The sequence below is a fragment of the Glycine soja genome, chromosome 14, assembly GCF_004193775.1.
Source record: "Glycine soja cultivar W05 chromosome 14, ASM419377v2, whole genome shotgun sequence".
Lineage (NCBI taxonomy): Eukaryota > Viridiplantae > Streptophyta > Magnoliopsida > Fabales > Fabaceae > Glycine > Glycine soja.
Genome location: NC_041015.1, coordinates 11,048,290 through 11,071,103, shown reverse-complemented (window position 1 = coordinate 11,071,103; position 22,814 = coordinate 11,048,290). Strand labels below are relative to the sequence as shown.

The window sequence follows — 22,814 nt, the reverse complement described above, 5'->3', positions numbered from 1 at the left end:
TTGATCATTTTGAGCAAATCCAAAATCTTTATAGACAAAACCAATCACTAGTTCCCAACCATGAGTTGAATGGAATCCTATACATAAGTCAGTTAATAGAAGAATAGAAAAAAATTTTACTGTCTCACTTAAATTATATATAAATTCTCAAACCAAAGAGTTAATAAGAACAAGTTCTTGATTACCAAGAATAGAATAACCGCTTAGAATAAAGAAACAAATTATATTTTTCGAGAAGTACAAAATTGTATTCATACGATCTTTGTTGTGTGTTTTGATTAATTGGATTATTTCTTTATAGATTCCAGTACGCAAGTTTTGTATATGTGTTTCCATTCATTTCTTTAACATGTCATCTAAGAAAAACAGTTCTTCAAATTTTATGAATTTTTTTAGAATACTCTTTTCTTTAATATCATTCAAGAAAATTTTGGATTGTCTAATATTCCACCAATCAATAAACCAAGATTCAAGACTTTTCTTAAATGAGAAAGAGATACACTAGGGCAAAAAGACTATAGATGTAAGATATAGAAGAGGAATGAATGTTTTCTTTTTTGTCATTTTTTCGTCTTTATTTAATGAACTCAACTCAATCTCATTCGTCAAACTCTATATGATAATAACCTCTCTATCAAGCATAAGCTTTATTACAAGTCATAGAGTTTGTAGATAAATCTATATTCTATTCTATAACTTTTTTTACTTGCAGTTCAGGAGTTAGTCCTTGCCTTGTTTAGTTTAGAAAAAAGAATACATAAATCGAATAAGAAATTGAAAGAATTCACTATCAATTCAAATGAAGAAAAAAAAATTGTTTCAAAAGGATATCAATTGTTAAGATTCAAAGAAAAATTATTACTTTTTATCAATACACCAAGGAACACTTCAGGTTAGGAATATAATAATCGGATTTTGAAATCAAATAACGCCTCAACTATAAAAAATTGAAATATTTTGAAAAAAAAATTATTTTTTTTTTCAAAATATTTCAAAAGGTACACAAAACAAATAGGACAATTCTAAAGCTTTTTGTGCAATTGAATTTCTAATTAAGTTCAATTCTCATTAGTAAAAAAGTGGTACACCCAAAAAATACAGATAATTTGTCAGCTTTATGTGCAATTTGTGTCCCATTCAAATTATCTTCAATACAAGTCAAAGGAATAAACCCATGTTCTATGGTTTCCGGATAAATGATACTCTCAAAAGTACTAGTACAAGTAAAAATATCTTATTTTTTAACTTTTGTTATTATCTGATGTAGTGAAGCTCGCTCATAGGTATTTCAAGAATAATACGACGATTTTTTTTCAGGAAATCCCCAACGAACAAAACATACCTTTTCCCCTTTTTTTTATTGAAGATATCAAAACCACCACCTATATCCCAAATAAATAATCGAACCAAAATAAAAAATACTAAAGAGACCCACGATCCCATAAAAAGCCATCATGATCCCTTGTGGAATAAATGGAAAATAAATCAAGTTCAGACAAGATACTCTATTATCTTATACATTGTTTGTTAAATATAAGTAAAATAATGTAAATTTTAGTATAACGGTTTCTAATATTAATTATCTTAATACAACGACAATGTTAGTAGTGATAGCGATAATGATAATGATGACGACAATTAGGAGAGTGGTAAAAGTGATAGTTATGATGATGGTAATAACGATAATGATAAGTGAGAGATAAAAGAGAAAATATAGTTATTTATTAGAAATAAAAATAAGTATTTTTTTTTATCTTTTTAGTATTTTTTATTTGATACAAAAATTGTCTCATGGTTTATTGAATAACAAAAAATTAAATTTCTATCCTATCCTTTCCCATTGAATTTGTGGTGTCCCATGATTTTTTAAAATGTTACTATGATAATACAATATTCTAAAGTCTAAAATGATAGAAAAATACTATAAAAAAGAAAATAAGCAAAATAATAGATCTTAATGACTATGCACCATCACCATAAAAATTTATACATTGTAAATCAATAAAAAAAATTGTCAGTATTACCTAGGATAGAATGACAATATAAAATTATTTTAAATTATTAATACACAACCTATTCTTTCTAGCAAAAAAACATACATAACAATAATTTGTTATTGTAATAATATTTTGTTTAGAAATATTGCAAAAAAATATTTATTGGTAAGAAAAGCATACATAATAATAAATTGTTGTTGTACTAATATTTTGTGTAGAGATATTGTAAAAAAAATATTTATATCATAGTTTTACTTTTACTAATTTGTAAATTGTGATTTTCCTTGTATAGGGATGTTTAGTAGGGGATAAATTTTTTCATGCCCGTGAATCATGATTCTTGGGAACCATGAATCCTGAAAATCATATTTCCTGAGAACGAGTAAAATCTGTTAGGTTGACCATGGAAAACATTTAAATAAGTTTCTTAGGAATTGAAGAGTTACGTCGATTATTTTAATTATTTAGTATATTAATAAGAATAACATGTTGTTTTTATTGCAATAAAAGTAAAATTAAACTCAAAATAGTAAGATTCACACTTCCTCCTATGGCAAAGTTTTCTATGAAATTTATTAAAAAAACATTAACAGGAAACAAAATGGAAACATTGTTTCACGGGATTTTTTTTAGATGGATACCCAACATGGAAAACTAAAGCCATGTTCGAGATGGTTGCGAATTTCTAATTTTCAGTTTTCAAAACAAAACGTGTTTGACAAAACTGGATCTAAAATTGATTTTTAATTCAATTTTAAAATAATTTACATTCATTATCAAAACTAAGAAAAAAGGTTTTGTTGGTTTTTAGTAAAATAAAAAACATATTCTAACCACCATTACCACCATCGCCTTTGCCACCGCTACTGTGCCCCTGCCTCCATCACAATGCCCTTGCCCCTGCCTCCACCACCACACCGTCGCCACAACCACCACCATCGCCACTATCGCCTCCACCATTTCACCACCATTGCCACCATCACCACCACCACCGCACCTCGCCTTTGTCGCCTCCATCACCACCATTCTCCCACCGTCACCATTGTCATTGTGACCATTCTGTCGCTTCCATCATCATTGTCACCGTTGTTACCACCATTCCACCCTACTAGTATTGTCGTCACCACCACCACCATTCAACTACTACTACTGACCATTTCATTGCCTCCATCGTCACTATCATTGTCGTTGCCATTATTTCACCCTACAACTCATAATTTTAAAAACCAAACCGGTAATTGACCCGATCAACATTTGGTCACTGGATCAATGGTTGAATCATTGGATCACTAATTGACCCTTATGCCTCGTCTTTATTAGAAGAAAAAAAAATTTATACCCAACCTTAATTGACTCGCATAACCCAGCGTGTTTCTTCCCTTGGGTGTGATTCGACCCGGATTAGTGGATCACCGGTTTAACTGCAAACCCAATTGGATCGTACCAGGTTGCACCAAGTTCCATGCATGCATGGTGATCCAATAGGCAACTCAACCTGGTCAGACCTCTGGGTAGTAGTTAAATTGATTCGATCGACCATATTAGTCTGGGTTTTAAAACATTTGCATCACCAGTCTTTTGTTATTAACATCACCATCATCCTTCCACACCACCGCCACCATTGTTATCACCATTATTCCACCCCTATTACCATTATCTTTGTCACCATTATCATTGCACTTGTACCATCACTATTGTACCATCACTACTATTATCTCAAAGTAGAATGAGATAAAATAAAATAATTGACTCATTTTGTTTACTTTTTGATTTATAACCTTTTTTTAAAAAACAAAAATAAAGAATAAACAAAACTCGAAATTAAAACTAATGTTAATTTCAAAAAATTTCAAAACTAAAAAAAAAAAAAAACGAGCCCAAGATTCCCATCCCAAGATTAACTCAAAACTTTGCCACGCCAGGCGCCTCCTAAAATTAAACTCAAATTAAAAATGTATTTTTTTTTTTTTTTACTTTGAGCAGATTGAGGTGAGAGAGAGGACTCCAATTCCAATCCATGTTCCGGCACAAGAGTGGGATCTTACTCTGTCTGAGCGGTAACTAAGTAGGAAAAGAGAAATGGAAAAGAAAAGCGTCACTACCATCCAGATCCGTGATTGAGCAAATCGACATCGTGCTGCTGCGAATCAGATCGAAGTTGCAACAATGGCGAAGCCTGAATCGCAAGAGCATCCATGGATCTCGAATGCAGTTCCTTTGTTGGTGGTTCTTTTAATTGCACTTCACGTCTTCGCCTTGGTAACCCTAACCCTAACAATTTCTCTTCTTCTTCAATTTTTTTTTCTCTCGCCTCAACAAACTTAACCTATATTCTTCTCTCTCTCTCTCTCTCTCTGCTTCAGGTGTATTGGATTTACAGATTGGCCACTGACAATAAGCCACAACAGCAGCAGCAACTACAACAGCAACATCAACAGAGAACAAAGGCTCATTGACCGACTACAACAACAACGTTCTCATTCAATTTCATTTTCTTCAAACAATTGTTGTATGAAATTGTGTGCAGTAAAGGATAGGATTTTATTTTTGGTATAACAGTGATTTATGAGGTTTCGTTTAATTTTAAATTTTAGTGTTACTGATATAGTCGATGCTGTTTGCTTCCACTAGCTAGTAGTGTGCTTTCTGTTGTGCCAAAATTGAATTATGTGTGTGGAATATAGTCAAGCTACAATGCAATTTAGTTCATCTCATGTTAGTTGTATTGTATGCTTAGAGTATGTTTATATCAATAATTCAATACAAGATGTATCACATTAACAGGTGTCAAAAGTATTAGAAAATAAGAAAATCAAGTGGGAGGGTGGGGGTTGTCCATCTTGGTGTTTAAGGTTGTTTCATCATTTTGCTCTAGATGGATTCTGTTAGAGGCTTAGAGCAGGGAGAATGAGCTAATTATGAACAGTTGAGCACTAAAATGTTTAAAGATGTTTTCCTAGAGACTTGATCTGTAAATTGTTAGTTCAGAATGATTGCATTGTGCTAAACAAAGGTATTGCTTTATTTAAATTATTGGATGTCTGTAGTGAACCATGCTTCATAACATAGAGCCGAACCAATATCTTGGAATTATAGCTTTAGTTTGTAACCATGTTGAATGATGTCGTGTGATCCTTCTAGTGGTTCTCATTTAATGGGATAAGGCTTTGTTGTTGTTGTTGGTGGTTTATGAAGTTTTTCTTGAGAAATGCTAGCAAGTAGCAACATACTATCTATTGGTTGAAATTCTTTGAGACTCTCAAAACCATGTGGGTCTCGTGCTTGGTTTCATGAGAAGGGACCTAATGACAGTGTGTTGCTAGCATTCATGTTTCTCACCATAGAATGTTTCTCTTGTAATTTTCATCTTTCTTGCCTTGTCAATGTCTGCATTTTTAAGGCCGGGTGAGTCGGCCTTGGAAATATGCAGGCGAGCACGAGTTAATAGAGTAATGATATTTACACAAACAAAAATTCTCAAACACTCCTCATAAGTTTGTGAAAATATCATTTCTCATGTATAAAGTTTGTCTAGTTTATAGTTTTGTGCCATACCTACTACTGCCTGGTAATTATAAACAACGGGAAAGATGTATGATATATCTGCGGTTCACATAATTTCTAAACCCGGGTGTCATGTTTACTGCATTTATTGTGGGTTTATGTGATTTTCACTGAGGTTCCTAGCTTCTATAATGCAGAGTATATGCAATAGAATTTTGAGCATCTGAGTTAGATACTGGTTCTTTGATGTAATGCAAGTATCATCGAAACAAGTGATTAGTAAGGGGTATGCATTATGTAATGTGATTATTGTCACTTTTATAATAAGCATCAATTGCAGTTTTGGTGTTAATAATTTTACCTTTCTAGATGTGCGCGAATATTTCAGCAATATCTGCTTGTACGACGTATACAATAGTGTAAGATGTGTGCTATTTAATATCAGTGGTCAATATTGGATTGCATTTCTGGGAGTTGGCTTAACCAGTTAACCTATATGTAGCTGCTTGAGGTGAAATGTGAACTGTAACTCTGTAAGTGATGAGAAAAGGAACAATTTATGTGTGCGGGTGAAAAACATCTGTGCTTCTTGATAGTGTGTATTTTGTTTTCGGTTTTCCTTTTTCCTCCCAATAAGTGTGGTTTGGGTGACTCTAAAGTTGACCTTAGTGGTTTGGTTGGGACGGCTCTAACGATAAGTAAATTTGATCTTAACGATTGAGGAACTTCTGCTAATTCAAACCCACAATAAATGTATAAAAAAATCACTTGTCTAAAGGTATAACTCAACCAAATCTTGTAAGATAATTGAAAAAAACTAAACTAAAATATGTTTCTTATTCTCGTAAAATTGAAAATTGTACATTTTTTGTCCCTGGAAATTTTTAAGAATGTTTTTTACTCATAAAATTGAAATATGCATTTGTTTTGTCCGAAGTAAGGTTTCAATTGTATTCAAACTAACGATTATGATTTTTTTTATATTGATTATATATATATAACTGATGTAAGTTATATATGTAGGTTTGAGTATTTGAACTTTGTTTTGTACCAAAGAATGACATTTTAATTTTAGGAGGAAGAAAAAGTACTAAAATTTTTGTTGGAATAAAAATAGTAAATTTCTAATTTTATGAAAATGAAAAATATGTTTAAGTCTAAAAAAAATTAGTCTTTAGCTGCCAAACTAAGTGCATTATCACTGGAAAGTAGTTGTAGTTTAATTTTGACATACTCTCAGTTTATTCTTACATTGTCACTTAATTAGAGAACATCTTAGATAGGACTCCGTAATATGTGTGCTCCCTATTCAGCCATATCACTTTGAGCTCCAAATTCAGCTGCACATCAGGCCTAGAGAAATGAGGCCCATTATGTGGCTGCACTTTTTCTCTTGCCTTGTTTCCTGAATTGGAGATTTCCCAAGCTCAATTGGGGCTCCTTGTGACAGATGATTGTAATTGGACAATTGCTTCCTGCATTTTCATTATTGCTTTCGGCACCTATTCCAAAATGTAACTGGAATATAAAATTACATTTCAGATTAACCTTTTTAAAAGCTTAAAAAGTATAGGAAGTAATTATGGAAGTGCAGGAAGCAATTACCTTATAGTAATTGAATCCAGCGGCTGACACTCTGGTGCTTCAAGATTTTCAGCACCTTGGGTTAAATTCTTCTACAAAATTTCAACAGCTTGGATCGATTAGGTGACCACGCACCACCCCGGACTGCAAGTATGCAACCTGTGATTTGTATTTCAGAATGTAATGGAGAGTGCAGGAAGTAATAGTGGAAGTGCTGGAAGCAAAACAACCTGATGATTATTTATTTAACTTTAAATATTCTAAATTCTGATTAAATTTTTTGCCCGACTGCTATTGATTGACTTGATTCTGCTGTTTTTTTTTTTCAGAAACTTGATTGTGCCGCAATTCACCAATTTTATGTAAGTTAATTAATATGAAGAATATTTACTGGTCATTTTTTTTTTGTCAATATCGATGGAAGAGATATACAAAATAATTTATTTAATATAAACAATTATTTATTTCATATAATTTTTAAATTAATTTTAATCCACTCTAATGGTTTAGACTTTATTTAGTGAATCTACATAAATATTCCTCCGCTGTGCTGTTCCACGTGTGTCTCTAGATACTCTATTTCATAATTGCATTGTTTGGTCTAATAAGCAGCGAGTTCTACTAGTTGTTATAATAATTGTGGGTAGTTTGGGAAAACAAACAATGAAAGGAATTTTATATATCATGAAGCTTTCTGTAACCATGATATGCTTAGCTATGTGTCTGTCCATACCACACTCATGTTTAGATCTCCTTTAAAATTATGATGACTACCTAAAAATCATGATGTCATCATAATTTTTCCAATATAATTATACGTTATTTCTCATTCATCATGATCCCATAATTAATTTTGATTCACCTCACTATCACCCCAAACATACTATCACACGGTGAAGCATCTAATGGGAATTTTAAGAAAAAGAAAGAACAAAAAAAGAGGCTCGTGTGCACCATGACAGCATATTACTCCCCCTATCATATTAGTCATTATTATTATAATTATTTGATTAAAAAACAGAAAATTATAAATACAAAAATGGTGTAGAAAAAATTTATGGAAGAGAATGACATCCCGATTTAAGGTAAAGAAATTCTTCATATTCAAACTTGTAAATTATATTATAGAAGATCTTATCTTGTTCTACTTGATTAACTTCAATTAATTTTAAAAAAAAATTAATCATCTAATTTTATTTTAAAAACTGATTTTTTTTTATAATGATTACCCTCCAAGTTTGAACCTTGAACTACAATCTCTTCGATACTATCCAAATCTCCCACCGTTAGGTGGGCCCTAGTGGGCAGTGGTTTGATATTTTATTTTAGAAATTACTTATAACATACAAAACTATAATAATGTGAAGGTTTAAAAAAATAATGATTGAGCTTATATATTTTATTTGTTGCATTTAAAAAAAATATCAATATATAGTGAACAAAAGGCAGCTCTTTAATTTTAATTGGAAAAAATGATGTCATTTATGATATCGAATATTTATCAACAAAATTCTCCTATGCATGCTTCAACTTTATGATTCACAGGTGTCGCCATCTTCATCATCAACATCCAAAAGATTTCCATCCATGTGTCCAGAGTAGTTTAAACTGCGCCCACCCTTGACTTCTTCAATGAGTGTTATTGAATTTACGTAGCAATCTAAACAAACGAAAGAGAGAAAACTTCCCTTCCAGCTTTGTCAATGACTATGCTTTAGCTTTGCTCGCACTCCCAGCTTTGTGTTTTCCCTATAATGTTTATCCCCATCTAGCTTTTTTTTTTTTAAAAAAATAATTAATACTTCCCTTAATACAATTGTAAATTAAAAAAAAAACTAAAACTTAATACTAGTACCTAGTAATATACTAATATAAGAAAGAGGCAATAAATAAGTAATTAAGCTTTGATTCAACAACTTATGCTATAGTTTCTAATTAATGATGAAAAATAATATCACATCAATATATAAAATAATAAGTAGGTAATTTTTTAGGGCTTAACTAGTAGATAATTGTGTCTCTTAACTATATGGTTAGAAATTTGATTTTTAAATATATATATATATATATATATATATATATATATATATATATATATATTAAGATAATTCAACCCTTTAAAATGATGTGCATACATCTAGTCTTTAATTTTCAGACATAAGATAATCACACAAGAAAAAACTCCCAGTTATTTGAGATGATTGTGCAGAATATACACTATCCTTTTCCAACTCATCCGCGAATTACTATGATAATGTTGAAAATCAATCAATAATTAACAAAATATAGTTGTCAAGCATATAATTTCATCATTGTGTCAAAGTTTTATTGTCGAGTTTCCAACAAAAACTTGAACTTTTTCTTGATGCCATAAATAATTGAACTTTGAAACAAAAAGAAAAATCATTTTCAAATAGAATCTCCTGTTTTATTTATGCATCGTCGAGGCTGGCCGACATAAAGTAAGGGGCTCTATCGTAATTTCCAATAAATTAGGGATACTTTTTCTAATTATTCTACTTTTATTTTCAGCCCCTCTTACAATTTATCCTTTTGCTAACACACCCTTCTTCTCTCCACGTTAAATGGAGTTAGTTCAGTTTCTGGTTCTACAGTATATGCAAACAAAGCCTCCACCAATGTCGCTGCTGCTGCCGCCGCCGAAACCTCACCGGAGCTCCGGTAACTCCCCTGGCGACAGCATTCCAGACTGGATCTCCGAATCAATCAACGGCGGCTCCCTCCGCCGCGTCGACCTCAACTCCGGCACCAACGGCTGGGCGTCGCCGCCAGGCTCCGTGTTCTCCCTCCGCTCCGAAAGTTACTTTCAGAACCGCCAAAAATCTCCCGCCGGCGACTACCTCCTCTCGCCGGCGGGCATGGACTGGCTCAAATCCGCCGCGAAACTCGACCACGTGCTCTCACGCGCGGACAACCGCGTGATGCACGCGCTGCGAAGATGTCAAACCCTAGGTCGCTCCCTAAAGAGCTTCGTCTTCGCGGTGAATCTCCAGATCCCGGGCGCGAAGGAGCACCACAGCGCGGTGTTCTACTTCGCGACCGAGGAACCGGATCCGGTCCGAACCGGTTCACTCTTAAACCGGTTCGTGCACGGCGACGACGCGTTTCGGAACCAGCGGTTCAAGCTGGTGAACCGGATCGCGAAGGGGCCGTGGATCGTGAAGAAGGCCGTGGGGAGCCACAGCGCGTGCTTGTTAGGGAAAGCGTTGAATTGCGCTTACTACAAAGGTTCGAATTACCTCGAAATTGACGTCGATATCGGAAGCAGCGCGATCGCGAACGCGATTCTGCACCTCGCGTTGGGGTGCGTGACGACGGTGACGATCGATATGGGGTTTGTGGTGGAGGCACAGGCGGAGGATGAGTTGCCGGAGCGGTTGATCGGTGCGATTAGGGTTTGCCAGATGGAGATGGCGTCGGCCACGGTGGTTGAGGCGTTGCACGTGCCGCGCGGGGTTGGGTGGGCCAAGGTGAATCATCATAAGTCTGCGGATGAGCTTGCTTTGGATGATTAGATATTTGTTTAGTGATAGTAGTACGAAGTTTATGATTTTTTTTATATTTTAATTATTCTTCAATGGATTTTAATTTCTTGTTTATTGGATATAGTAGAAATATAAAATTTCTTACACCTAGTTGCCTATTATTTTGCAACACTAGAAGTGTAGATAAATTTACACAAGGTTATTCGATAAACAAAAACAAATTACATAAGGTTATTCTAGTAAAATCAAGAGTATTGAGTTTGTTAAATATACTCCCATAAAGAATTTAATATTCATTAGTCATACTTAATTCAAGTAAACTTGTTTCTTTTACTGTGTGTTTGAATAAATTTATCTAAAGATACTTATCAAAATGAAATTAGGTAAAAAATAATTTTTTTATAAGTTAAAATCAGCTTTCACGGAAGTTAATTTGTAAAAATGTTCTCTGTATTAACTTCTCCACAAATTTGATTTTAACTTATGCAATATGTATTTTAGTTTGTGATTTTCTTTTTTCTTAATGTTTCTTGATTAAGAACTTTTTGGTTAAGTTTGTTTATACAAGCTCTTAGAAGATATTTATAGCCTTAAAAACCATAATGACAATCTATACATTTTTTTAGGTTATTATGATATTAATTGATGGGAAGGATTCATCAATTTATTTATAATTAATTATCGTTAAAAATTTAGTTAATAATTTTTATAAGGCTTCAATTCAATCTGAAAAATAAAATATGTTAATTTGGACTATTAATTTCGACTTTGATAGCAAAATTTATTTATATGAAAAACATATATTATTAAGATAGATTTACATTTAGTATTTAATTTTAATGTATTATTATGGTAAATATTTTTATTATCTTAATTAATTAAAAAATCTAAATAGAATTTTTAAAATAATTATTATAAAATTTAATAATTTTAATTTTTTAATAATTTAACAATTCATAATTTATATTTTTTTAAAAAGATTACATTATCTGCGTATCACAACCAAATTTTAGATTTTATTAGTTTAGTTCTTCTATTATTATTAAATTCACATTTTATAATTTATAATAATAATTTTTTATATTATTTGTATTTTAAATATATTTTACTTAGTTTAAATTTAAGAAATATATATATATATATATATATATATATATATATATATATATATATATATCAATAACTATTTAAATATATTTTATTTACACATTTATTGTGAATCTAAAACTTTTTAAATTATAATATATAATATTTAGTAAATATAAAATAAATTAATATTGATTTAAATTATTTTATTGGACAATTAATTAAAATTGTGCACGTGTATATTTCATAGTAAAATATATATGTGTGAATTGATTTAAATTTAACCTATACAAATTAAAATAAAACACTAGAAACAATCTTTTATTAGTTGTGTTCATATAAAATTTACTTTTAATAATAATTATTATATTTTAAAATATACTTGTAATAAGATATTTTTTATATTTTTATTTTCATCAACAAAAATATACTATATCAATTTATACAATTCTTAATCCTGTTATATAACATTAAAAAAATTAAATGAATATAAAATATGAACGTTCCAATTTACATGATTCTTATATACTATAATCGATTCTATTAAAACTATAATAAAATAGAATAAATATAAAATGTGTATTAATTAAATTATTTGGAGGGAATCAGTATGAGAATATCACATGATATCACTCCATAGAATTAAACCTTCTTATATATATATATATATATATATATATATATATATATATATATATATATATATATATATATATATATATATATTGTGAATCATGCATGTTTTGATGATGTCGAAAAAAAATCATTTGATTACCATCATCAAAAAGGAGGAAAATGTGAATGTATGATGATTTTGATGATGCAAAAAAAGAATCAAACAAGGCTGTTACATTTGCTTCAAGATTAATACAAGATTGGTTCAACAAACAAAGTCTTGCTTCAAGATTTCTTCAAGATCAAGCCTTGCATCAAAATAAAAGGTTTCAAAGTCATGCAAGGCTCTGATAATCGATTACCAGGAAGTGTAATCGATTACCAGAAGAGAAGTTTGAGAAATAGCGGTTGAAAAGGATTTTGAATTTGAATTTTGAACATGTAATCGATTACCATATGTCTGTAATCGATTACTAACAACGAAACTCCTGAAATTCAAAAGTCATAACCCTTCAAAATATAACTGTGTAATCGATTATCAGAAATCTGTAATCGATTACTGAAAAATTTCAGAAAAAACTTTTTGAAAAGACACATATCTTCAAACCATTTTGAAAAGGCACGAAGGACTTATATATATATATATATATATATATGTGTGTGTGTGTGTGTGTGTGTCTGACTTCAAAAAGTAATGAGAGAGATATTCCAAGAGAACTTCATTGTCAAATGCTCTCTCAAAAGAAACTCTTGGACAAACACTTGCAAATTCATTAAGAGTTCATCCATAGACTTTAATTGTAATATCCTTCTCTTCAAGAGAGAATTCTTCTTCTTTTTTCTTATTCAAAAAGATTGATTAAGGGACCGAGAGTCTCTTAAGTTGTAAGAATTCTTGAACACAAGAGATGAGTTGTCCCTATGTGGTTCAAACTTTGTAAAAGAGATTTACAAAGAGAAAGGAAAATTTCAAGTGAGTTGCTTGAGGACTAGACATAGGCACAAGGGTGTGGCCGAACCACATTCTGAACCTATCTCATTTAAAAGGGGATTAAAAGCTTCTTAGTGAAAATTAATTCACTTATTCTTAAGATAAATGAGGTCATTTGTCTAACATATATATATATATATATATTAAATTTGCTCAAAATTAGACACATTTATTATATTTATTCAAAGGTTTATATTGTATTACGCCAGTATTTGACAAATTTTGACTAAGTTAATCCGGGTGCTTTCAAATTTCAATTGTTAATTGGTAATATGATTTGTTAAATTCTATTGAAAATGAAATTTGTTAACAAATTTATGTGTTATCTATCAATTCACCACTATTGTCAAATCTTAAATTAAGTACACCTTGGTAATTAAACCAGCAAGAAGGACTTAGTTTAGAGTTCTTGCAGCATTTTTTATGAGGCATGGAAGGGAAATATTAGGTTATGTTTAGTTTAAAGAATGAAAATAGAGAGATAGAAAATAGAAGATTTTTTTTGAATTAAAATGTAGGAGGTGTGAAATCCACATATATTTTACATAGTTTTTTTTTTTCTATTCTCTCCACTCCCCCTCAAGCATGTTTGATTTAAAAAATATAAAAATTGAAGAAATTCTTTTAAATTAAAATAGAATATAATAAGTACAGATATGATATAAAAAGTATAAAATTTTTCTCATATTTTTTTCCATCCATCCTAAATCAAACATACTCTTAAAGTACACCTTATTAAAATGGCAAGGATTTGAAGTATGGGATGGGGAAAAGATAAGAGTGCGTTTGTGTCGTGCTTGGAATCACGGACAGTTGTTGTGGACGGTGAGCATAAATGCAAGGCATGGGGTGCGATGCATGTTGGACAATTCCTTGCTTTAAATGAAAGAAAGGGATCATAAAGTCTTATGCTGCTTCTGGGTTTTGAGCCCTACGATTTTACTATTACTCGTACTTTCTTTATAAGAACAAGAAAAATAAACATATATGCAGTGGTAGATGCCAACCTGGGTAAGCTGGATTTTGGTTATAAAATAATGCTGGATGTTATGGGTATCATTGATCTCTTAAGATATACAATGATTGGTTCACATTTTTCAGTCTGGAACCAACCCCTTATTAATAGTGGCCCTATTCCAAAGAAGTGTGTGTGTGTCCAATTTCAGGTTGGTTGACTTAAAAGGGATTTTTTTTATAATTAAAATAAATGGTAACAAGTGAAATTATGAACCAACTTGTTTATGTTAGAATCAATGTATACAGTTAGAATTTTAAGAAGTTTCTTGTTTAACTTTTTCAAAAGTTAAAGTGGATAATATAACTTAATTTTGACTTATTTAAAAGAGATTAATTCATTTTATGTCTTTATTCTTTTTTTCGTATAAGTATTTATTAAAAAATATATTTAAACTAGATCATTGTATTATATTAGACTACTGAAAAAATGATCTAGTTCGTCTTAATTTTTGTTTTTGTAGCATTTAAGTAAATTGAATCTATGAATTTAATGACCAATGCCTACTTTAGTTCGGTGCATTTTTACAACCATATAAGTTAGTGGAGATTCAATTTTAAGGGTTGCTTTATGTAATAAATAAATCTATCAAAAATAAATTTAAATAAGTTTAAAACACTTAAATAACACTTATTTGTTAAAAACATAATAAAAAAGATAAAAATAATTTATGAGTAGTGTAACATGTAATTAAAAACCCATAAGTCAAGTCTATCACACTCTTCTTATAGTATAGTTTTTAATGGAACAAACTCTATAGAGTCAATAAAAATGATCTAATCCTTTTATTTTTAACCCTAGACATCTTTTATTATGAACCCGGTGATCAAATCCATACCATTTTCTCATACTGTGACCAAAGCCAACAAACAATTAATCATATTATTAATCAACTTAATCAACTTAAGTATCATAAGTAAATCATAATATTAGTCCGATTTTGACAAAATAAAATATTATTAGTGTAACCCATAAAAATATATGAAAAAATTCTAACATCTTATACCAAAATCTGCGTATGGAATTCTCTTTATCAATTCATTCCCCGATCGACTCTTGCATTATGAGATCACGATTCAAAAGTAAAACTAGGAACGTTGAGGTTTTATTCTCAACGACATTCACGAGTCGTGGGTTATAGTTCAAATTAGTTGTATCATGTGTGATCTAGTTCATAATTTAAAAGCTGGTTGTGCTTACGCACAGCAACTAAATTCTTTAGTTCTAAGAAACTTCTTGTCTTATTACAATGAACCTGGATTGAAATAAGTAGTTAAGAATACTGTAAGAATTCTTATCTTTCTCATGGGAGTGGATTTGAATCCCTCGGACATCACTTTCCTCCTGGTTGATGAACAATCCTCTGCCCTGATCTGTATCCTATAACAATAATTGATGGATCTAATTGTTTACATTTTATTATTATGTTATACAAAGGTGAAAGTTAATGAAAGGCCAATTAATGTGACAAGAGGAAGGTGATCTTCCTATGGGGACTACAAATATTCAGCTACAGTAACAGTTATTACTCACACCGGCGATATTGGTGTCAATGACTCGACGTAAATCAAAAAGTAATTCATGTGTACTTGGTACTGCACCTATATTGGGAGAGTATTAACTTCGACATCTTTTACTCTCAATAAGCAAGTCTTAATAGCAAAATACTCATAAAGGCCACTGCTGTATGTTATAAAAGTCAATCCTCATAACTACTAATATGCTAATTTTATTTTTTGTTACGTATTTGCATTACTAAAAAAAAGGACCTTTCGCGACACCATTTTTATCGTGATGAAAATTACAATTCAAGATGCACATGTTATCAAAAGTGTTAGTTGAGGACTACATCGCTGCGCAGCTAACATGAAATATTGACGTGGATTAAGCAAAACATTTGAGCAATCGTTTTTAGGTGATCACTATATTTGGAATCACGAGACGTACGGGCAAATGATAGCAAGTTTATCCAAAAAAACGTTGCTTTCATAGTGGTCCAAAATAAAATAAAAATAGAAAGGGCTGTTTATAGTTCATAATTGTTAAACACATGCAATATATGTTGCAGAATTTCCCACCCAAAAGATCCATCCCAAAAGCCCCATTGTTCTTACAAAGCACATATGAAAAAGGGCTGTTTTCTTGTTACACTATTTTTATAGTAAAAAATGTTTTTTTTCTTCTTTTTATCTTATTTTGTTGGTTCATTTTTACATAAACTACCTACTGCATATGTGGTGTTCTTAGGAAGGGATGTATACATGCACAAAACAGTGCAACTAAAATCCCTCTTTTTTTTTTTTAATGAAAGAAACTATATCTATATAGAATAGTTTCAATTGTCATTATTTTTTTATTATTTATTTTCTTGAAATCTAATGACTACAGTAAATAACTAATTTTAACCGTTAGATTTCAATAAAATAAATAATTAAGAGAAAGTATATCTTTTAAAAGTTACTCTTGAAGTAAGTTAATTCCTCCTCACATATATATTTATGCATTAGTTGATGCGCAAGAACGTCTAATTTCACCCTCATCACCTGTTTTGACTCCAATACTAGTGAGCTTCAAGAAAGACTGGCCCCAACTTTCAAAGAAAAACTCTTGATCATTTGCCAAGTCCTCCACAAATTTCCTTGTTCTATTGTCCCTTAGCAAGGCAGAATCAGATTGGAACAACCCTTTGTTGGTTAGAAGATTTCGGTAGTACTGGTTGTCAAAGACCATTGATGTTTCAGGATCATTGTTCACTTGAACAGAAGGGCTTGCACTTAAGGGACACTCTTGCATTAGCTTATCTGCATAGGTACTGTCAAGGGTTTTGTCAATGAGTGTGAGCTTTCCTTTGGAGTCTTCTTGGAACCTATCTCTGAATGAGCTGCAATGAGCTGTTCCTATGGTGTGAGCCCCTACAAAGCCAAAGCATCACTATGAAGCATACCTTGTGAAAAAAAGTTTAATCCCATGTTTGGAATAAAGTTTGCAAAAGTATCCCAGGTTTTACTTCTCCCAAACTAAATTTTCAAGCCAAAATTTTAACTTAAACATATTCTTCTGGGGTAATCAAATATGATCCCAAACTAAACTGATTTTACTTTCAAACTTACTTTTGAAACCTCCAGCTAGAAATCTAAATACACCCGCAATGATTCACAATCTTTTATAAATTTAATATAATCACAAAATATTATATACCATAAAATTATTAATTTTTATATCAAACATATTCAGTTTTTTAATATTAAAAAAACTAGATAGAAAAACAAGCCACCATCTAGGAACAGTAATTGTAATAAATGTGGGGAGTACGTGCTCATCTACAAAGCATCAATAATTCAATTCTTTCTACCTAACAGAATGTATTGTCTAGCCTTATGCCTTTATGGTTTTTTTAACCTCAAATATGATGAAACTCATGGTCAATTTACCCTTCTAAGAATAAAGGGCAGGGGAAGAGACTGAAAATCAAAGGAACGACTTATTAAAGAGAAGCATGCCAATAGTATACTTGAACGAATATGCACCTGAAAGGATGACAAGGTCAAACAAGGACAACTCTTTATCAGAGAAGCGGTTAATCATCTCATCCATTGTAAAACTGGTGTCCAAAATGTTGGGTCTGACATTTGAAGCAACTGAAACCATTCCATCTCTTCTCCCTGTGGGAATTTGAATCATAGGACCACCAACCTGTTTTCAAATGCCCTCAGAAAATTACCATACCAAACTAGATGTCAATGCATTTTTTGAAGAATATCAGCAATGTAATGGGATAAGTGGATAACTTACAATTTCAACAGCATCTCGAGCAGCCAAAGCAATTATGTCAGCACAAGAAACTGTTCCAGGACAAAGGAACTCAAGGACTCTTTTTGCTGATTCTATTACTGAAAATCCTCCAACAGACCTATTGGCTGGATCACTTTTTTCAGTATTATTCCCTAGTAGCATCAAAGATGCATCACATCCCTACATATCATGAAGTAATTATTGATCACCATCTTCAAACCCATTTGAATTTTCCATCATGCAAAGAAAGCACAAGAACTGAAGAATCCACATTCCTAGTAAGATTTTGGTAGAATTTGGGTTTAGGGCCTAACTCAACAATTAATGTTATATATATAGAAAACCGACTTAAGTGCAAGGGATTCGGCTCCTCTAAAGTGAAATGAGTAATTTTAGCCGTTGATAGAAAATCAACAATTAATGTTACTTACATATTTATAATAAATCGTATGTATGTGTTGTTATATATATTAGCCATTAATTTTCTCATCAAAAATTGAAATTACTAACTTCAGTCCAAGTCCAGGTACAAGAGGGATTCAGCTCCTCTAAAGTGATTTCTCATAAAAAATTGAAATTACTAACTTTAGTCCAAGTCCAGGTGCAAGAGGGATTCAGCTCCTCTAAAGTGAACAACTTACTTTAGATAGGAAAGTGAGTAATTTTTGTTATTGATAAGAAAATCAACAGTTGATGTTATGTACGTTTGCATAACAAATCATGCATGTGTTGTTATATCAACTATTGATTTTCTCATCATTGACTAAAATTACTCGCTTTACCCTTACTCACTCTAAAGGATCAATCCAAGCGCAAGAGGGAAAGACGAAAAATACAGAAGACAAGATTCCTAACAATTACAAATAAAAATTAGTACCTAGAGTGTGAAAGAACATGTGTAGAACTAATAATACACACTAACCTCCACAAAGCAATCATGAAAAACCAAGCGAAGGAGCTTCCCAGGAATTGAAGAATCAGAAGAAGAAGATGAACTGACTGTGTTTCTCACAATGAACTCTGCAGTGGGGCATGAAGCTGCATAGAAGTTGAAAACTAGGCTACCTGAAACAGAATTAGCAAAATGGAAGATAATAAAAAGACAAGACACTGCTATTGGAAAAGGAAAGACCATTGCTCCTTTCTCCATAGAACCAAGTTTTTAGTCTTTTTGATTAAGGCCTCAGTGTTTGCAGTGTGAAGACTAATCTCTCAGTCACATGATAATGATAGAGAATAGAGATACATACTGCAAAGTGTGACCCGGAAATAGACCAAATTTAAAGCTACATTTCTGTGGTTGGATGAAGTCAGTGGCATGACATAAATATTAGAGTTTATGGTCATGCATTATCCCAGCTCTAAAGCATTTAAGATGCTTCCTGGCAACTCTCTAGAAAATAGTAAATACTATTACATTACATCAATAATAGAATTGAATAGTTATTTCAACCATGTGTTTTTACGAGCATGCAGTATAATACGCGCCATTTGTGAATAAAAAATTCTAGCTGAGGAATCATCAGAGAAGAGTACTTCCATCATTTGATTTCCACCGCTAACTATAAAGGTCCACCATACTTTTATGGTCAAGTACTAGTTAATGTTGTCAGGCAACAAAAGAGAGAATACAAGCCAAAGAGGTTAAATTGTAATGTATGAACATTTTTTCCGTCACAAACTATCTGTACATTTAAGAGTTTTAAATCACATGTATCTTTTATAGGAGGATATTTAAGACTTTAGCATAGCTACATTCTCTTGACTCGACCTCGAGACTTAGTGATTAAACTAGAATAATTTCATGTCAATTGATTTATTCACTTGCTGGTAAGAATTTTAATTTATTAAGAGGCTACATTGCATCTTTCAACAAATACTATTCCTTATACACATACTTGAAAATCAAATACATAATCACATTTAATAGACATGCTTTGTCTGTTAGCTATACCAAGCAATATTGGTACTCTTTCCCCATCCTCACCTCTGATTATTTGAATCCAGAAAAGAGAAAGTATAAAGAGCAACATGAATAGAAGATAAAAGAAAAAAAATATAAAATGTTACATATTAACATACCCACTGAATGATGACAAAGTTAGTTGACTTGAATCTCTGTTACGCAAAACAGAACCTATGAATACTCGAGATGGTCTCAACAAACGAGAGAGAAAACGAGAGTAAAGAGACAACAAGTAATTCTCAGCAGAAGAGGGACTCATGCATTAATCAATCATGAACATACAAGAGTTGATAAATACAATGTATTTATACCCATAGACTCTAACAGAAAACAATTATTTATGTTATGGAAGTTATAATAGAAATTAACCAACTAGATGAGTACAATTTCCCTCGTCTGCCCTGGTTGTCCAGACCATGATCGTCCAGCCACACACAAGAATTCTCCACCTTGGCTGGACGTCATGCTTCTTCAACCTTCATGATCTGCACACAGTGTTTGAACTTAGGCCCTAGTAGTGCCTTCGTCAATGCGTCCGCTGGATTGTCTTCAGTGTGGACCTTCTCGATGACTACTTCCCCCTTTGCAATAACCTCCCTCACAAAGTGCAGCTTAACATCAATGTGTTTTGTCCTCTCATGGTACGTCTGGTTCTTGGCCAAGTGAATGCCACTTTGGCTGTCACAGTACACCTTAGCACCCTTCACCTTAGTATGCAAGCTCGTTGCCATACCCTTCATCCACATAGCCTCCTTGATCGCCTCAGTGAGAGCAATGAATTCAGCTTCAGTTGTGGACAGTGAAACCACATGCTGTAGGTTGCACTTCCAACTCACAGTGTTACCGCAGAACTTAAACACATACCCAGTAAGTGACCGTCTGGTGTCGAGGCATCCAACATAGTCAGAATCAACAAATCCAACCACATCGTCCATTGAGCTCTCATACTTGGCATACAACAATCCTACCTTGCACGTTCCATTCAGATATCAGAAGATACACTTCAGAGCTTCCCAACGTACCTTCCCTGGTTTTCCCATGTACCTACTGACTAAATTCACAGCATATGCCAAGTCGGGCCTTGTGCAAATCATCAAATACATGAGGCTACCCACTGCATTCGCATACGGCACCTTCTCCATGTATGTTGCTTCTTCCTTCGTCTGAGGTGAGTGCTGATGAGAAAGTTTGAAATGCTGGGCCATGGGTGTCAACACTGCCTTGGACTGATCCATGTTGAGCGTCTTCAGCACCTTAGCTACATAGCTCCTCTGATCCACACACAACACTCCCTGGACCCTGTCCCTCGTGATCTGCATCCCCAGAATCTTACTTGCAACACCCAAATTCTTCATTTCAAATTCCCTTTCCAACAACACTTTAACTTCCTCAATGTTTGCCTTGCATATGAACGCAATCAACATATCATCTACATACAGTAGAAGATATGTGACAGCCCCATCCAGTGCAACCTTTGAGTAGACGCAGTTGTCATACTCACTCCTTGTGAAACCAATCCCCACAATAAAAGTATCAAAACGTTTGTACCATTGTCTTGGAGATTGCTTAAGGCCATAGAGGGACTTCTTCAACAGACACACCTTGTCATTCGTGCCCTCCTCTATGAAGCCTTCTGGTTGCATCATGTGGATCTCCTCATCCAGTTCTCCATGCAGAAAACCTGTCTTTACGTCTAACTGATCCAATTCCATGTCCTGCTGGATGACCAAGGCTAGCACCATCTTGATTGATGAGTGTTTCACAACAGGCGAGAATATCTCATTGTAATTGATACCCTTCCTTTGTGTAAACCCTCATGCCACCAATCGTGCCTTGTACCTAACCTTTTCCACTCTTGGAATTTCCTCCTTCAGCTTGTACAACCATCTGTAGCTAACCAGCTTGGACGCCTTTGGCTTGTCTACTAACACCCAAGTGCCATTCTTGTGCAACGAGTCTATCTCTTCTTGCATAGCAGTCGTCCACTCCTTGGAGTGTTTTCTATTCACAGCGTCCACATAGCTCTTCGGCTCGCTTCCCTCAATGTGCTCAGCAACATTGAGCGCGAATGCAACCATGTCAGCACACCCAACCCGGTTTAATGGGTTGCTGACCCTCCTTTCCCTATCTCGTGATAAGAGATAGTCCTGCAAGTCTGAGCGCATGATGCCAGCCTCCTGTTCCTCCCCTTGCGTCTTGACTCTGGCACCAGACGACCCGTGCTCTGGACGCTCCACTTCAGCACCTGTAGACCCAAGTAGTGGACGACCCCCTCTTGTACTAGACGATCCTGCAACAGACTCCACCTCCAACTGGACGCTCTCCTGCATCCACACTGCCTTCCCTTTACTTGAATCCTCCTTCAAGTGATACATTTCAGACTCCTTGAACACAACATCCCTGCTTATCAAGACACGAGGATGCCCCTTATCCATGCACCATAACCTGTACCCCTTCACTCCTTGTGGGTACCCCAGAAACATGCACTTGTAGGCCCTTGATTCAAGCTTGCCTTGTCTGATGCGAGCATATGCCACACACCCAAACACTCTCAAATTTTTGAGGTTGGGTGGATGACCACTCCACATCTTTTTAGGAGTCACCATGTTGGTGGCAGTGGACGGACACCTATTGGTGAGGTAACATATTGTCATCACAGCCTCACCCCAGAAATGCCCCAAACAATTACTGTCAGACAGCAAGCATATGACTCTCTCCATAATCATCCGGTTCATCCTCTCTACAAGTCCATTCTGTT

At 33.2% G+C, this 22,814-nt stretch overlaps 2 protein-coding genes and 1 long non-coding RNA gene across 3 annotated transcripts; 2 read left to right on the top strand and 1 right to left on the bottom strand.

The window, feature by feature from the left end:
- The first annotated feature begins 3,958 nt into the window (after nucleotides 1-3,958).
- Nucleotides 3,959-4,778, top strand: LOC114383761. The gene is made up of 2 exons (XR_003660599.1): nucleotides 3,959-4,256; nucleotides 4,361-4,778. It is a non-coding gene; the product is annotated as an uncharacterized LOC114383761 (long non-coding RNA).
- Nucleotides 4,779-9,435: 4,657 nt separating this feature from the next.
- Nucleotides 9,436-10,737, top strand: LOC114383369 (protein ENHANCED DISEASE RESISTANCE 2-like). Its single transcript, XM_028343032.1, has one exon. It carries the CDS (start codon nucleotides 9,671-9,673, stop codon nucleotides 10,619-10,621), a length of 951 nt encoding a protein of 316 aa, XP_028198833.1. The 5' UTR covers nucleotides 9,436-9,670; the 3' UTR covers nucleotides 10,622-10,737.
- A 5,941-nt stretch (nucleotides 10,738-16,678) lies between these two features.
- Nucleotides 16,679-19,390, bottom strand: LOC114384539 (peroxidase 46-like). Its single transcript, XM_028344231.1, has 4 exons — nucleotides 19,013-19,390; nucleotides 18,091-18,270; nucleotides 17,826-17,991; nucleotides 16,679-17,210 (listed from the first exon to the last, which is right to left on the bottom strand). Exons 1-4 carry the CDS (start codon nucleotides 19,238-19,240, stop codon nucleotides 16,795-16,797), a joined length of 990 nt encoding a protein of 329 aa, XP_028200032.1. The 5' UTR covers nucleotides 19,241-19,390; the 3' UTR covers nucleotides 16,679-16,794.
- Nucleotides 19,391-22,814: the final 3,424 nt, after the last annotated feature.

What these genes read in the sequence shown, in the direction of transcription:
- LOC114383369 (XM_028343032.1), top strand. Translation starts at nt 9,671, where the DNA reads ATGGAGTTAGTTCAGTTTCTGGTTCTACAGTATATGCAAACAAAGCCT.
- LOC114384539 (XM_028344231.1), bottom strand. Translation starts at nt 19,240, where the DNA reads ATGGAGAAAGGAGCAATGGTCTTTCCTTTTCCAATAGCAGTGTCTTGT. An exon ending in TTCATGATTGCTTTGTGGAG is followed by an intron (nt 18,271 to 19,012) that starts GTTAGTGTGTAT and finishes CATGATATGTAG; the next exon opens with GGATGTGATGCATCTTTGAT. An exon ending in TGACCTTGTCATCCTTTCAG is followed by an intron (nt 17,211 to 17,825) that starts GTGCATATTCGT and finishes TTGGCTTTGTAG; the next exon opens with GGGCTCACACCATAGGAACA.